Below are 17,460 nucleotides of genomic sequence, written 5' to 3' on the forward strand. Positions count from 1 at the left end.
ATAGGCAGTTCTTCTCCTGCATGTCTCCGCTCCAGGCTTGTAAATTGCAAGCGTAGCCCTTTTTGGAAACAACCTCATGTGGTCCACACTCAGTCCATGCCCTGCCTTCACTCACTCCTCAAATGACATGGCATCCTGACACTTGAGCCCGCACATCGCCTTCCTTGGGGACATTGTGATGAGTCTAGCAGCCAGTGTTTCCCACTTAGCGCCTGGGCCCAGCAGAGCAGGACTGGCCCTTCCCACATGTACTCAGGACCCCTGTTGGTGCAAACTGAGTTACAGCCATGGCAAATCAAGCAGTGCTATTCCCACAGTGACCCGTCAAGCTGCTGATTTGCTCAGTCCATTGTTTCCCACTTGCTATCCACTGCCCTCTCTTTCCCTGCTAGTCACTTGCAGTTAGCTTCTGTAATCCCAGTTCTAGTCTTCATACAAGGACACTTCAGAGAGTTCATTGGGAAAAAAACAGAATTACAAGATAAGCTTGTTTATTTAGGTGGAGTGGTCTTGAAATCCGTGCATAAACAGGGTCTTCAAAAACTTTCATGGAGAAAATAGATAGTATAAGGGGGAAATACATGTTTTTGGCACCAAAGTTAATTTAACCTTAATTCCACTTTTCCATGGCCCCTCACATGTGTGAAATAAAAGAACTCCTCACCCTTAGATAGCTAGGATAGCTTCCTAGATGGTTTCTCCACTTGATTGTGCACTTAGTTTCTCAACTTTGTAAGGTTGAGCCGTGAACTCTGCGGATTCCTCCTAGGCATGCTCACTGTCCGCTCTTATCCCTGTCTCCATAAATGGCACCAGCGTTTTTCTAGCATTCTTCCAACATCCCAGACCCTTTTCATCCCTGCTTCCTTTCCCCTGCCACCCTCCAACCCATCAGGAAATGCTGTCGGCTTCCCCCTCCCCACTCCAACACTCTGAGAATCCAGCCGCACTCCACCGCACCTGCACCTACTGTCCCAGCTTGTCCTGCACCATGAGGCTCACCTGGGTGACTGACCTGTCCTCCTGGTTGCTCTCCATGCCTGTGCATATGGTCTTCTGAGCTGCTTCCCTTCCCGTAGCCATTGTGACCATGTCTACCGGAGTTACATGAAGTTGGTGCTCTGCACAGGGCCCTCCAAGGGCACCCATCTCACTGGTGAGGTCCTGGTCCCACCCAAGCCCCTCCTGATCCTCTCTGACCTCATCTCCTGCTGCGCTTCTGCAGCACTCCATATCACTCACACCACTGGCTCAAGGCTGTGGACCCCACTGCCACTGTTTCCCTTCCCTCAGTTGCCCCCATGGCCTCCTCCTTCCCAAACACTCACATGGAGAGGCATTGCATGCACCCTGGCTTCACTTCTTGGCCTTGATTCTTCACATCCCCTTGATTCTTCCCCTACAGCATTTAGCCTGCCCCACATACCACAATTACATGTTCCATGTTTGCTCATCTATGCATTCTGTCTGCCCACACCAAAGTAGAAACTTTTAGGGTGAAAAGCACTTGAATTTCACTGCTGAATCCTAGCACCTGGAATAGTGTGTGCCCTCTGTGAATGTTCATCAGTCACAAATGAGTAGGTCCACCCTACTGGGGCAGAATAGTGGCCCTCTGTCTCCTGACCTGTGGAGCCCAGGGATGCCACCTTGCATCAGAGGTGCAATAAAGCTAAGGCTTTTGAGATGAGGAGGGTGTTATAGATATGGACCCCAGACAGTAGCCAGAATCCTGATGAGTGAAAAAAAGGAACAGGAAAGTTAGCATTAGAGATGTGAAGGTGGAGGATGTAGGCACCCTCAGGGGTCACAAAATGGATGGCCGCTGCTGGGAGGCTTAGACAGTGAGATATGCTTCCATTCCTGGGCCCTGGACTCTGGAATGCCACATGTGTATTGTGTAGGCCGTGGGTGTTTGTCCCAGCAGCAATGGGAAACATCCACCACTGTGGGACTGGAGTTGCCTCTAGAAGGGGGTCCTGGTCTCCCCGGACTTTGCACATCACAGGTGCTGGTTCCTGGAACACAGGTACCCAGAGGGTCCAGCAGGGCCTCGGCCTCTGTGTGCTCTCTGAATGATGGTATCACCTGCTGCAGGTTGGCTTTCCCGGAGTGTCCCAGAACCCAAGCCCTGGCATCTGAAATATTGCTGAGAAGGAATTCACCATGGCTTGGGCAGAGCCCCCCTCATCTGCCACCAGGAGAAACGGGCTGATTCTCATCCACTCTACCACCAGGCAGACTTCAAGGCTAGAAGGGGGCATTCCATCAGATGTTTCAGGGAATCTAGAACCAAAGGCATGAATAAGGCCTAAAAGATACCAAATCGAGGGACCAGGAAGCTGTGAGCAAGCGAGCAGCGAGCTCCCTTGGCAGGAGTCACACTGGGGTCTGCCAGTGCAGCCACCTTGACTGCGGGCTTGGGTCAGGTGCACACATGGTGGACAGCCCCAGAGAAGGGGCACTTGCTGTCCGCTTGACGGGCCCCACCTCACCGTTGGCCTTGTGATGTGATGCGTGCCCGGAGTTTGCTCTCACTGCTACTGCAGCTGAGAATGAACGGAAGTGACTATCCCACTGAGCCCCCTCATCCTGCAGTCCCCACACAAGCACCTTAACCCAGTCCAGTGAAGACCTCAGAGTGTGGTACACAGCACCGCAGGGCTCATCTGCCACATCTTCCATGTAGTGGTGTTTTTACTTTTGTTTGCTTTTGTTTTGTTTTTTGAAGAAAACTGAATCCACTTGTCCAACATGAATGAGGCCTTTTACTTCTGTATTACAAACATTTAGTCTTTCAGTGATTGTTAACTGACAGCTAAGCCCAACAGGAGCCGGCAGCTTGTCCACAGAAAAAGTATCTGTGTTTCAGACTCAAGCAAAAGTAAACATTGTCTGCAGCCCTTCAAGCCTCCATTAGCCCCATGGAAACCCAGTGCAGCAGAGAAGACGGCCCCTCACCCTGCCCCGTGTCCCACAGGCTCCCTCGATCCCTGCCGTCTCACCTTGAGCCACCTCCCCTTCGGGTTCTTGAGGACTGATTTCAGTAAGCATTCTTATTTCAGCAGGAGAGTGGCTGGGAAGACCTGGGCCAGGCACACCCGTCAGGTTTGCATTTCCTACAGGTTGTTGATGTGACCTTGCCTACTCTTACTTTTTAAAGATTTCTTTTGTTTTGTTTTCTTTTGTCTCACATCTTTTCTTTGGAAAGAGGGGTCAGCAGTGAATTGATTTCATTTAATAAGCACCTGGGAAGATGAAGCATTTCAAAACTTTCTCTGTAGTAAAGCCATACCCCAAAGTACCTGCCGTAGACATCTAACCTAGCAGCTAAGTCCTCACCTTGCACACACCGGGATCCCATATGGGCGCCAGTTCTAATCCTGGTCGCCCCGCTTCCTATCCAGCTCCCTGCTTGTGGCCTGGGAATGCAGTCGAGGACGGCCCAAAGCTTTGGGACCCTGTGCCCATGTTGGAGACCTGGAGGAGGCGCCTGCTTCCTGACTTCAATCGGCCTGACTTCAATCTGGCCATTGCAGCTACTTGGGGAGTGAACCAGCAGATGGAAGATCTTCCTCTCTGTCCCTCCTCTGTAAATCTGACTTTCCAATAAAAATAAACAAGAGTGTGTGTGTGTTTGTGTGTGTGTGTGTGTGTGTGTGTATACACATATACAGCCCAGCAGTGAGGGAAGGCAGGAGAACTATCACCAGCAGAGACGGCCCTCAGCCCCAGGGCCTGCAAACCCCTTAGAAATCAGCGTCCATTGGGTAGTTGTGTCTTCTGCCTCACCATTACACAAGAGGCCTGCCTCACACGAGGGGCCTGCCTCACATGAGGAGCCCACGCTGAGGTCTCAACTCCCAGCCATAACCTGACCCAGTCTGGGGCATTCGGGGGGTGAACCAGTAGATGAAAGATATTCATATTCAAGTCAGTCAGCTTTAAACACACACAGGCCCCTTAGGGAACCTGTGTAATAAATGCAGACACATTCATCTCTACCCACATCTCTAGCCGACCCCTACCTCTCTGGATTTCAATGGAAGGAGGGAAGGAAGGGCTAGCTGACTCCAGACACTGGAAGCCTGGATGAAGGTTCATCTGGGCCTGTGAACAAAGTCCCATTTATAAACTTTTGTATTTGAGCCCTACCAGGCCAAAAAAAAAGTTCAATGTAGTGACACACAATTGCATTATGGACCCTGAGTGCTTTAGCAGTAGATCCCATTAACCACAAAATGTAACTTGTGAAGTGGAAGGGAAAGTGGGTCACCCTTACCTGCACCCAGGCATCTGTCACAGGCAGTATCAGAAGCCCTGACTGCCCCTCTGCAGGTGCCAGGTGCCTCAAGCCTCACTTGTGCCATGAGGAAAGACAGAGTAAGGATGAGATGAGATGAGATGAGATGAGATGAGATGAGATGAGATGAGATGAGATGAGATGAGATGAGATGAGATGAGATGAGATGAGATGAGATGAGATGAGATGAGATGAGCCGAGCCTAGCAGCTAGGAACCAGAGACTCTGTGTTCAACTCCTGCCTCTGACTCTTGCTTCTGATTTTCTGCAGATCCTAGGAGGCAGGGCTGAAAGCTCCAGTCCTTGAGTCCTTACACTCATATGAGAGGCCTGCGCTGAGGTCTCAACTCCCAGCCATAACCTGACCTAGCCATAACCTGAGGCATTCGGGGGGTGAACCAGTAGATGAAAGATATTCATTCTCTCTTCCTTGTCTCTCTCTGACTCTCAAAATATTATCTATTATAAATATGTACATTTACATCTATTGATCAGGTGACAAATTAGAGTGTGCTTAGCAGACCCTGCCATGTAAATGTGATGACAATATGTCATCAGAGTTTCTTTCCTGAGAGGACAAGGTCCTGAAGGATGCCACGTCTCGTGGCTGTTTTTAGCAACAGAAGTGGTTTGCATTCGGGAGCAAAGGTTGGCCGTGGCTATGAGCAAACCCTCATCTGACACAGCTAGTAAAGTGAAGTGAGTACAGGGTTCCCTCTGGGGCCAGGAGGCTGGAGACTCGCAGTAGCTGCTGGCAGCTGCTGGGCATGCTTGAGTGGTATCATGAGGTGGGCAGAGATCAGAGATGCCTGTGGCATTCCCTATCCCAGGTCAGGAAAGCCTGCATCTGTCCAAAAACCAGAGAAGGGCCAGTCCCTGGACAGAGCCAAGTGGAACCAGCACAAAGACAGGAGCTGAAAGGGACCGTGTGGCTTCCCTTCTGGAGAGAGGCCTGTTTTCCATTGCTGGACACTCTGTGCAGGTCCAGTTCTGGAACAGGGCAACACTCACTGACCCTTGTATCTTACTGTGGACTTGACGGACTGTGTGACCCATATAGCTGCCTGTGTCGCACTCCCTGCCACACACATTTGATGACATGTACAAATATCATGCAGCCTTCGCCTGCCCTGCCAGGTGGGACCCCTAGAGGCTGAGCAATGCGTTGGAAAGCCGCTAAGGGTCTCCCCACCACAGTGGTCAGGCCGTCAAGACCCTTTGCTTTCCTGGTTGCTCCTGCTCCTGATACAAGTCCCTGTGTGTGTCCAGAAAGATGACCATGGCGTTTTGGGTCAGTCAACGCTGTCTGGTTTGCACAGACCTAGGCAGCCAACAGAGTGGGGGGCCTATGGCCGTGGAGCGCTCAGTTTGGCCCTGCCAAGTCTCCCTGGGGTGTTGGCGGGCGGGGGGAAGCCAGAGAACATGTGATGGGGAGAGCCATGTCTGTTCCTCAAGGTTTCTTGTTACCTCATTACACAACTCAGATGGTTTGCCTTTAACGGTCTGCTTGTCTTGTTCCGTTTGACCTATAAAAATGTTAACATCCTTCAACTAGATGCCTATCGAAGAGCTGAATGTTCCTTTGTCAGGTCGCATGGCATATTCGACAGTAACCGCCAGGATCCCACGGGGCTGACAGCTGCTCTACAGACCACGGACCTGGCTGGGGTCCTGCACATGCTGTACTGTGTCCTCTTCCACGGCACCGTCTCCGACCCCAGTTCAGCCACCCCCAAGGACAGCTACAGCCAGCACACGGTACAGGTGGCCATTCAGAGTCTGCGCTTCTTCAACAGCTTCGCAGCCCTCGACCTGCCCACTTTCCAGGTACTGAACTCAGGCGGTGCTGCTGTCAGCCAGCCAAGGGCTATTATTTTTTAACTAGTCTAAAAATTTTCAAGGGCCGAGAAAGAGATTTCTCATGTGCTGGTTCATCTCCCGCATGCCCACAGTAGCCAAGCTGAGGCTGAAACCGGAAACTGGGAATTCAGGCCAGGTCTCCCAGTGGCAGGCAGGGATCCAGCCCATTAAGCCATCACCATGGTTTGCCTCGGTGCACATGAGCTGAACGCCAGAGGCAGAGGCTGGAGTTGGAACGGGAGATGCTGTGCCAGACACTTGCCTATGATACGAATTTCCTCCCTGGACTAGAACATAACACATAAACTCCTGTGAATAGACTACGACACAAATGCCTGGATTACACGTGCATGTGAAACTCTTTAGATTCGTTAATCAGTTCTCTTCTGTGCTTCCACATTTATGCCTGTTACTGTCATGTGAAACATCACACCCATTGTACAGATGGAGGAGTTGGCAGGGTCACATGTGGTCTGGCCAGAGCTCATACCCATGGCTGTGCAGCCCTGAGGCCCATCCTCTGGAGCACACTGCAGTTTACAAACTCCCTGTCTTATATTCCTTGAGTAGAGTGTTATTATCCCATCAGCCTTTAGATGGAGGAAGGTGATGGTTTGCTGTGATCAACAGAACCAAACTTGGATAAGTTATTTTGATTAATAGGGACTTCCTGTGAATGATTTAACTGATTTCTGTCCAGTGTAGCACATATAGTTAAATGTGAAAATTCCTATAAATTAGTTTTGTAGTTTAAAAGAAAAATTGCTTTTATTCTGTAATATCAGACTGTCAGCTTAAGAGTTGGATTTTTTTTTTCCTTTTTGGTATGTAAGAAACTTAATTTCCAAAAGCACTTCACCTTTTTTAGAAGAGAACAAGCCCCAGGGAGTAGAAATTCTCTTTCAGTTTATTCACCATCCAGTGAGTTCTGCAGCTGATGAGCCCATGATGAGGGCAAATAGCTGTGCCCAGAGGGAAAGGGGGAGAGAGCAGCAAACCCAGCCACCGTGTGTTTTGTCACTGGCGACAGAGGTCCAGTTTTGTAGTGCGCATGCACCTGCCCTTCTGCTCCTGGAAGGCAATTGGCAAGCACACCCCTGCAGGCCAGCAGGGTTCCCTGTCCTCGGCCATTGAGCCAGCCTCTCTCTTTTTTTTTTTTTTTAAAGATTTATTTATTTTTATTACAAAGTCAGATATACAGAGAGGAGAGACAGAGAGGAAGATCTTCCGTCTGATGATTCACTCCACAAGTGAGCCGCAATGGGCCGGTGCGCACCGATCCATAGCTAGGAACCAGGAACCTCTTCCGGGTCTCCCACACGGGTGCAGGGTCCCAATGCATTGGGCCGTCCTCGACTGCTTTCCCAGGCCACAAGCAGGGAGCTGGATGGGAAGTGGAGCTGCCGGGATTAGAACCGGCGCCCATATGGGATCCCGGGGCGTTCAAGGCGAGGACTTTAGCCGCTAGGCCATGCCGCCGGGCCCGAGCCAGCCTCTCTTGAGCACACCCTGGGCAGCTGGGTAGAGCCACACAAGGCAAATGCTCACCAGCTGGCCCCTCACCTCTCCTCTCCCGAGTCTCATGACCAGTGTTTGGGCTGTGAACCAGGCAGGGGATGCGTGTGAACCAGCCTCTAGCTCAGATCCACAGTTCCACCACCCCTCCCAGTGCCACAGGGTGTGGCCACACTCACAAAGGGTGACACTGACCTCCAGCGGGCCCTGAGGCACACCCAGTGGCCAAAATCCCAAGTTGTCTGCTGGAGTCCTTCACACCCACTTGGGACAAGAGGCCCCGCCAGACCCAGCCTGACGTGTACCCACCACCGGGGCAGCCTCCTGTGCCAGAGCACAAGGCTGGGCAGCCCTTCTCAGAGTCAGACAGCTGCGCTCCGTGGCGGTACCCTCTCTCACCTCTCTCACCTCTCTCACCTGCCTCACAGGCCCCCAGTCCTGGCCCTCCCCTCTTCCCCCTCCTTCGTTCCCTCTTAATTCTGTCCCTCCTCTTGTCCTTCTTGCTTGTCTCTGTTCTTCCTCTCCTGTCCCCTTCTAGTTTAGCCCATACGGCCTCCCTCTTCGTCATTCTCAGCCCAGGCCAGAGGCCAGGTACCCTTTGCCCTTAGCCAGAGCACAGACTGCAAGAGCTGCAGGGGCCTCGCTTGTCCTGCAGTTCCACAGATGGTGTCAGGCCTCGCTGCCAACCTGGGTGCTGCAGACCCATGAACGTCCACACACGAGGGACCCAGGTGCCCACTCTCCAGTGCCAGGAGCTTTAGTGCACCTGCAGAGGATGACCTGACAGTGCCAGGTACGTTCCTCCATGTAAACAGGCGTGGGCAGTCAACACGCAGCCACTTGGTGAGAGCACAGAGCGTGAGTCCATTGTCAAGGCCACCGTCATCTCTGCTCACGCGTGAGCACTTAGAGAGGAGGGGCCCGGGGAAGGCAGAGCTGCCTGTGGAGCTCGCCTCACGCTCACCTGACGGCAGGAATGGCCCAGAGAGTAGGCTCCCCTGGACTCTGGGTTAGAGCAGCTGCCAATAGCTGCTCTCAGGGATGTGAGCATCTCAAACCGCTCGGGGTCTGGGCTCTGAGTAGGCCTGTACTCAGAGGAAGCTGCCAGAAAGCCAGAGCTGCATAGTAGACTTCTGGCCCCACTTCCTGTCAGTCAGAACATTTGTAAGGGGTGACGGCATGGGCCCGCCTTCCAATGGGATAACTATTAGAAATGTGTGATTTTTTTTTAAATTATCTGCCACACTTAGCAAGCTAAGGTAACACATGCGTCCCTACAGATAACTGGCTTGGGTGGACTTGAGCCCTAAAAAGTACCATTTTCTGGATAGACATGATAGAGTAATTCATGTGATGTTCATCAGAACTTATGTGTCAGGCCAGTGCTGTGGTGTAGAGGATGAATCCACCACCTGCAATGCCCCAATCCATATGGGAGCCAGCTGCTCTACTTCAAATCCAGCGCCCTGCTACTGTGCAAGGGAAAGACAATGGAGTGTGGCTCAGGGGCTCGGGTCCCCTCTACCCATGTGGGAGACCCAGTACGTGGCACCTGGCTTAGCCCTGGCCTCTCCCATGTGCAAGACCCAGCAGCTTGCTCCGGGCTTCAGCTGCCTTAGCCCTGGCCATTGCAGCCATTCATGGGAGTAGGCCAGCTGGCGGATCTTTGTCTCTGTCTCTCTCCCTCTCTCTCTTTATCTGCCAGTCCCTCTTTCTCTATAACTTTAACTTTCAGATTAATTAATAAAATCGTTTAAAAACTCACATTTCAGAAGGGAAATTTCAAAAACTATGTGTTAAGTCAGGAAGAGGGCCAGTGCTGTGGCATGTGTGTTAAGCCACCACTTGCAGTGCTGGCATCCCATATGCCGGTTCAAGTCCTGGCTGTTCCACTTCCCATCCAGCTCCCTGCTCATCCACCTAGGAAAGCAGCAGAGGATGGCTCAATGTGCTTGAGCCCCTGCACCCAAGCGGGAGACCTGGAAGAAGCTCCTAACTTCAGCCCTGGCCATTATGGTCATTGCAGGGAGTGAGCCGGCAGATAGAATGAAAGAACTCTTTCTCCATCTCTCTCAGTCTGTCTTTCAAATAAATAAAGAAATCTTTAAAAAGAAAAGAAAGAAACATATGATCCCCGTGCCTCACAGCAGAGCAAGCTGTTATTGGGAGGCGTGGAGACATCACGCTCCAAGGTGCTGCGACGAAACTCCAAGGTGTTTTGTCTCCCAAGACTGAGATGAAAGTGTGACTGTTGGTGGCTCACGTAGGTCACCCTGAAGGCCTGCTGGCATGCAGTGGGCACTCAGGAGCCGTGAGCTCCTTAGCCCTGGAAGGTACCCATCTTCCCCACTGTGCCTTGCCTGTGCAGAATCAAAAAGCTTGGCACCAAGTGGCCTGACCCAGGGCTGCTGCCCCTGTGTGGAAACCCCGGGTGGTTTCTGTGCAAGACTGGCCAGGCCACAGGTACACAAAGTTAGCTGTTAGAATGTTCTTGCGGATTCTGCTTCATTGTAGACTAAGAGAGCTATCAGGACATTTTTCTGCCCTGGCAGCAAGGAGTGGGCTCTTGCTGTGGGTTCATGCCTGCTTCGGCAGCCTGGAGAGCAGGGCCCTTGTATATCGCATGCACTCTGACAGTTCCCACAATGGAAGGTGGCTTCCAGAAACAAATCAATGCGGCCACTTGGCAACTAACAACTGGCCACAAAGGAAATATAGTTTCCTTGAGAAATTGGTTTAATTTTTTATATTCAAACTTCCATGGCCCCTGACCTGCTCTTATCAGTGAAGGTTAACTGGAGGGCGCTGGGTCGCAACACAATGAACACCACTAATTAAATAAGGGCTGGGCTGGGAAGGAGGTCACTGGTTGATTTAAAGGGGCTGAGCACCCCCGAGTCTGTTCAGGGCTTGAATACGCTGGGTTTTGTTGTTGTTGTTGTCGTCCCAGGGTCACAGAGGGGAGACAGAAGGCATTCTGAAAGTGCCATCCCAGTTTTTAGGAGCACTCAGTGTGCAAGCCCTGTCGCACTGTCGTCCCCCACCCCCGGTCCCTGGGGTGATGTGACCTCAGTGGAGCCCCCAAGCTGCCTCCGATCTGACCCGGCTCAAGCCCACCAAGGCCTTGGGACAAGGCTGCCTCTCCCCACCGGCCCGCGGGCGGAGGGCGCATCCTGCGGGCTTTCTTCTCCCCTTTGCCCTCCTGTCGCTCCGTCTGCTTGACATGTTTATTAAATAGAAGCTCCAGGCTGTGCAGACGGGCCCAGGCCCTCCTCCCTAGTCACCCATGGCTGACAGCCCCCCGCCTGTCTGGAGAAAGGATCCCAGAGCCCCACGGCCGGCTGCTGGGCTCTGTGGTTTGGGGAGTAGGGGCTCATCTTGCTGTGTCCATACTTTAGGGGGTCTGCCCTACAAGGCTGTGTATTTGAATGCTAACCTGTCACTGCTGTTCTCCATGATCAGTTTAACCATCACTAGTTAGACCTCTATGTGTATTATCTGTGTAGCAATGGACTATTTTAGTGTTTTCCATTCAGAAAGGGACTCGCTAAAAGAGCTGAATGTCAGGGTTACAGGTGAATTCTGACACTTTTCTTCATTTTTGACAGTGAGAATATTTTCATGATTCCAAACAAGAGGTCAAAAAATGATACAAATGAACCCCTGAGCACAGCCCTGTGAAATGCCAGGGGCCTGCCCAGTGGTGGGCAGGAAGCACCAGGGGCCAGGCCTGGCATGGGGGTCTGGGCCTCGCCAGGCCAGACGGTCCTGACACTCTCATCTCTTGTCAGTCTGTCGTAGGGGCAGAGGGCCTGTCCCTTGCATTCCGGCACATGGCCAGCTCCCTGCTGGGCCACTGCAGCCAGGTCTCCTGCGAGAGCCTCCTCCACGAGGTCATCGTCTGTGTGGGCTACTTCACTGTCAACCACCCAGATAACCAGGTAAGAGGCCCAGAGAGCACGCGGGGCGGCAGTGAGAAAAGGCAGGCTGGCCGGCTGGAAGCCATCTGTCCAGTGAGGAGCGTTACCAGGCTCCAGGGAGGTGCCTCTGGCATCTTCTTTCCAGAGAGATCGCTCAGCCCTGGATGCACAGGGACGGATGGGGGTAGGGGTCTGCTGCTCCAGGCTGTAAAGGTATCTCCCCCGTCCTCCAGGGTGCTGCTACCCCAGCTCTCGGGGCTGTGGTTTTGATCACACAGCGGTTTCCCACCCGCCTTGCTTTGGGGAGTCTGTCCTGAGGCTCGCTGTGCCCAAGGGGTCAGCCAGAAGGCCCCCCACAGGCAGGTGCTCACACCGTTCCTCCTCAGGTCGGCTAGCTAGCAGGTTGGCTCTGTGTGTACTCATTTTGTTTATTTAGTATGTATGTATTGAGAGGCAGAAAAGTGGAGACTAAGCAGAGCTGTCCCAACTGCAGTTTCACACCCCATGCTCACACGGGCCAAGGTTGGTTTAGGCTGAAGCCAGGATCTGGGAGCTCGGTTGGGGTCTCTCTCAGTGGCAGAGACCTGATCGCTCATACCATCTTCACACAAAGACCCTCAGGGTCTGCGTGCCCAGGGGCCAGCAGCCAGCACCTAGCCCAGGGGCTGCAGGGGGACACGGGCTAGACATCTGCCCCTGGCTTGGCTTATAACTGCTCTGGCCATTGGGTGTTTGGGGAAGACTGCATTTGTAAACCATGTTCCTGCTGCTTTAAGAATTCAGAAATTCCTCTATCAACTTTGTAAAAATAATTATTTTTAAAAGTCTCATTCTTTTTGATTTTGAAAACCCAACTTAGAGCATAGCTAACATGTCATGTTGTAACTCCTGACAACCTCATTTTCCTGCTACTCAGCAGCCTTCATTGTACAGACTGTTGCTAAGAAAAAGGGGCCTCTGAAAGACCCTTAACCTTCACTCCACAACTCATCCTCATCTTGGGAAACTAACAAGTTTACTTGTTGGATTTATCCACCACGGTTCTTAGGCCCAGGCAGCTGGGCAGCCTGCACCGTGGAAGGGGTCAGAAGGCCCACCCTGTGAGCCCAGGCAGCACCACAGGGAGGAGCCAGAGGAAGAGGATTCAGGCCTCCCCCGCTGGCCCCAAGTGGGCACGAGCAGCCCAGGCATCCGCCACTGTCCCCCAGGGACAGCTGACGGGCACTGTGACCACCTGGGGGAGATCATAGTTCTTCCCTCCACCATGTGCAGTGAACATTCTGGTACCTTCCCTCCCAGGTCCTTTTCCACAACCACCATGGTGCGGCTGAGGTCACACTCTGATACCCTCGTGACCGGCTTCACCCCTTGCCACTATGTCAGAATCCCAGTGTGGGTGTCATGCAGGTAGCACCATGACTGCTTGCGTGGACATTACTGTTTCCTAGTCCCACTGCTTACGAAACGTCATCACATCCTGCCGTCCTGACAGGAGCTGAGGAGCTGCCATGTACGGCCAGGCTTTGCTGGGCACATCCCAACACAGGGATGCGTGGACAGTTTTTGCTGAGCCCAGCCATGTTGTAATAAACAAGCTGGCCCAGAACTGTGCGGATTCTATGCGGGCTGCTGGTGCTAGGCTAGACTGTTCCCTCCAATAGAGGCAACACACACCAAGGCATCACTGGGCATCCCAGTGTGGGCGAGGACCTGGGCCAGCGTTTCAGGCAGGACCTCCTGGGAGAGAGGCTGCTGAGCCAGGGGAAGAGAAGAGAGCAGGTGGAGTGACAGAGCATAGTGAGGAGCGGGGCCCAGGGTCTTGTCTCATCTTAGCTGGGGCAGAGGAGGGTGCAGTGAAGTAGGAGCTGTTGCTCACTCTGAAGAATCTAGAAAACTTTGTGTTTCTACACCTTACTTCCCAGCAGGACTGACTGTAATACTCCACATCCATTTCTGATTTATGGGAAGGCCAGAGAGGTTGTTTCAGTCCTGGGCAGTTGCTGTAATGCAATGATCTATGAGAAGAAAAAAATGTGTTTAGAAAGCACAGAAATAAGCAAAGAAGAGATAGACAGAAACCAGGAAGGGAGGGCATTGTGGTGCACTGGGTGGCTAAGCCAGCGTTGCGGTTCCCTGCATCGCATGTTAAAGCACCAGTTTGAGTCCGTGCTGCTCCACTCCTGATCCAGCCTCCTGCTAGTGCAACTAGGAGGCAGCAGGTGATGGCCCAAATGCTTGGGCCCCTGCCGCCCACATGGGAGAACAGGAGGGAGCTCCTGGTGCAGAGTGAGCTAGCAAATGGAAGATCTCTCTAAGTCTCTGTCTCTCTGCCTTTCAAATAAGGAAATAAATCCTTTAAAAAAAAAAAAAAAAAAAAAAAACAGGCAGGGCCTAGGCCAGAGACACCACACCTTGTGGTGATCATATTTCTAAGCACAGTGCCTCCATCTGTGGGCTCCTCTGTGCTGTTCTTCCTGCCTGCTGAGGTGTGAGGACAGGAAATAAGCTTGCCCCCTGCCCCCCAGTCAACAAGAACTTGGGGCTCTCAGCAGCAGAGTAAGCCCCTGAGTAACAGTGAGCTGCCGGTAGGCTGGGACAGGGATCCAGGCCCTGCCAGACCCAGCTCAGCCTGCGTTCCTCTGTGTCCCATGGGGAGGCCAGGACGGGGATCAGGCCCTGCCAGGCCCAGCTCAGCCTGCGTTCCTCTGTGTCCCACGCTGCGTAAGCAGGGCAGGTACAGCCCACTGCCCCAGCCACCAGCCATTGCTCAAGTGTGCTCTGGGAACCGTGGGGAGCACCCGCTGTCAGCACCCTGAGAAGCAGCCCGGCTGCCCTCACCCTGCTCCCCGGAAGCTTCTGGGCCACATGTGTGAGCTAATTCCAGCCATGTTTTACAAACACAAATGAACTACCAGGGGTAAAGCACCAAGGACCTGGGTTCCTGCCCAGCTGTGCCGCTTGCTAAGGGATGGCGGGAGTGGCCCTTTCCCCTGCGTGGCTATGTTGGGCCCTTCTGTCCCCACGGGGATATTTTGTTGAGATGGATAGCGAAGGCCGCACAACCCAGGGCCAAGGCCTAGGTCTGAGGCTATACCTGTTGTGTGTTCCTTACCCTGTGAGCGCCATGAGCCTAGAACCACACCCAGACCAGCACCCCAGGCCCCCTGTGGTTTCTCAGAACCTGCTCACACTGCTCCAGGTTCTGTTAGCACTACATGGCCATGGCCGTGTATGGCTAACAACTTCACAGAAGGTATTGAGGCCAATGCCCTGAGCAGAGGCCCCCTCAGGCCTTGCCCTCGGAAGCTGTCTCTGCCAGCTCCAGCAGTGCGAGATGCCAGGGCTCACGGCTGGGCTCTGACCGTCACAACTAGGCAGGGTGGTGATGCCCGCTGGCAGCCGGGTAGACATGGGACATGTTCTGTCTTCATTTCGAAGCTATTCTAGTTGCATCCTCTTCTTATCCCCCAAAACCCAGCTGGGTGCACTGGGGAGCCCTTGGCCCTCACAGCCTTAGCCTCCTAGCCGTGGCCATGGCACTTCCAATACAGACAGGCTCTGGTGAAGCCCAGCCTCATCACCCCACCTCCCCCTGCCCTTAGGGAGTCTGCCACTTTCTCTAAATCACAGGGAGGAATTACGGTGCCCAATTCACTTAATGTTGGCATGTCATCAGTCAGGAGTCTGGTGAGCGGGCAGGGTCCGTCTGTCCATGGGGAGGCAGGTGATCTGAAATCTCACTGTAGCCTGAGCCCGAGTCTGCTGCATTAGTAGCCACTCCACAGCCAGGACTGGCACATGGTCTGCTGACAGGAGGCACAAGCCCCTTGATACCAAGGGTGACTTTAGAAGATAATAGAAGTCCCGCCCTCTCCTTGCCATAGCCAGTCATCTGCATCTACAGGACCACAGCTCTAATTAAAATGTTATTGTTTTAATCAAAAACCTCCCTGTTTTATGGCATTCTCCATTCTCCTTCCCATTTAATTATTATAATGAACGTAATTAGTATATGCTGTCAGCCCTCCACTTTATTTACATTTTGTATTGGGTAATTAAATGAGGGCTGATAATTAAATTAACTCAGATGACAGATGACTGTGCCTGCCTGCCGGCGGACAGCTGTGCTGGGGGTAAGCACCTCTGAGTGCGTCTCGGTCCATAACTGACTGCCAGGCCGGCGTCTCCTGTGAGAGGGGAACGTCTCCTGTGAGAGGGGTCCTTCCAAGCACCCCAAGGATCTCTGTCACTAGTTGGGTCAGAGCAGGTGCGCTGAGCAGGGAAGCATGCCTGAGCCACGGGCTCTGCCCTTCTCAGACTTACTAAGTCTGAGAATAACCCAAATCCTCGGCTGTGCTTACCTGCAGCATCCCCCACTCCAGCCAGTCTGTAGGCCAGGCCTGCACAGATGTGCTTGGGAGAGTCAGTTTCTCTTAACCCTATCCCAGCTTCTGGAACCTCTGGAGGTGACCTGTTCTCTGCTCAGGCGGCCTCTCTTTGTCTTTCCCCAAGGCAGCCGAGGGTCCTGGGTGGGCACGCCCTCAGGGCTTGGAGAGGGCGAGTGCACGGGCTTGTCTGTGCTCCAAGGCTGGCAGCCCAAGCTTTAGCTGTCACCCAGGCATTGAGCTTCCTGTATTTGCTTTCTTTGTGTGGCAGCTACGGTTCCTTTCAGACAGTTGAAAGGTATCTTGTATGAGGAAGAGCCCAGGAATTTCAACAATATAACCATTTTGGAACTAACTTCCTCTCAATGTTACAACACCAAGGAAAAATGTAGTGGAGGGGGAGGGAGAAGGAGTTGCCAAAAGTAGAACAAAAAACAGTTGCCAAATTAAAGATGATTTCTGATTTAAACATCCTAAGACTTTTTTTCCAGATTTATTTATTTTTATTGCAAAGTCAGATATACAAAGAAGAGGAGAGATAAAGAGGAAGATCTTCCATCCTATAATTCACTCCCCAAGTGACCGCAACAGCCAGAGCTGAGCCAATCCAAAGCCAGGAGCCTGCAGCCTCCCCCAGGTCTCCCATGTGGGTGCAGGGTCCCAAGGCTTTGAGCCATCCTTGACTGCTTTCCCAGGCCACAAGCAGGGAGCTGGATGGGACGCAGGGCTGCCGAGATTAAAACCGGCATCCATATGGGATCCTGGCGCATTTAAGCCGAGAACTTTAGCCACTATGCTATCATGCTGGGCCCCATAGTAAGACTTTTAAAAATTTACGGATTTGCTTATTTGAGAGACATAGAGATCTCTCATCACTGGTTCACTCCCCAAATTTCCCACAGCAGCTGGGGTTGGACCAGGCCAAAGCCAGGCACCAGGGACTCCATCCAAGTTTCCCACATGAGTGGCAGGGACCCCAAATTCTTGAGTTGTCACTGCCACTTCCCAGGGTCTACATTAGCAGAGCGCATATTCCAGGAATCAAGTCCAGGTCCTCCAATGTAGCTAAGCAGCACCATAAACCCACCCACATTGTAAGACTTCCAGTGAGTGGGGCTGGCACCGTAGCTCAACAAACTAATCCTCCACCCTATGGTGCCAGCATCCCATATGGGCACCAGTTCATGTCCTAGCTGCTCCACTCCCATCCGGCTCTGCTGGTAGCCTGGGAAAGCAACAGAAGATGGCCCAAAGCTTTGGGACCCTGCACCCACATAAGAGGCCCAGAGGAAGCTCCTGGCTCCTGTTGTTAGATTGGCTCAGCTCCGGCCATTGAGGCCATTTGGGGAGTGAACCAGCGAACAGAAGACCTTCTCTCTCTGTCCTTCCTTCTCTCTGTAAATCTGCCTTTCCAATTAAAAAAAAATCATATTAAAAAAAAACTTGTAGTAAACAACCCAACTAGAGTGAGAAAGCA

At 52.6% G+C, this 17,460-nt stretch overlaps 1 protein-coding gene across 1 annotated transcript in view; it reads left to right on the forward strand.

Annotated features, from left to right (window-relative positions):
- LOC101526509 (S phase cyclin A-associated protein in the endoplasmic reticulum) overlaps positions 1-17,460 on the forward strand; it is a 238,417-nt gene that overhangs the window by 204,268 nt on the left and 16,689 nt on the right. Inside the window, exons 21-22 of the mRNA XM_058665271.1 lie at positions 5,893-6,130; positions 11,470-11,619. Coding sequence (XP_058521254.1) covers positions 5,893-6,130; positions 11,470-11,619 — 388 coding nt within the window. The remainder of the gene's footprint in view (positions 1-5,892; positions 6,131-11,469; positions 11,620-17,460) is intronic.

The sequence above is a fragment of the Ochotona princeps genome, chromosome 6, assembly GCF_030435755.1.
Source record: "Ochotona princeps isolate mOchPri1 chromosome 6, mOchPri1.hap1, whole genome shotgun sequence".
Taxonomy (NCBI): domain Eukaryota; kingdom Metazoa; phylum Chordata; class Mammalia; order Lagomorpha; family Ochotonidae; genus Ochotona; species Ochotona princeps.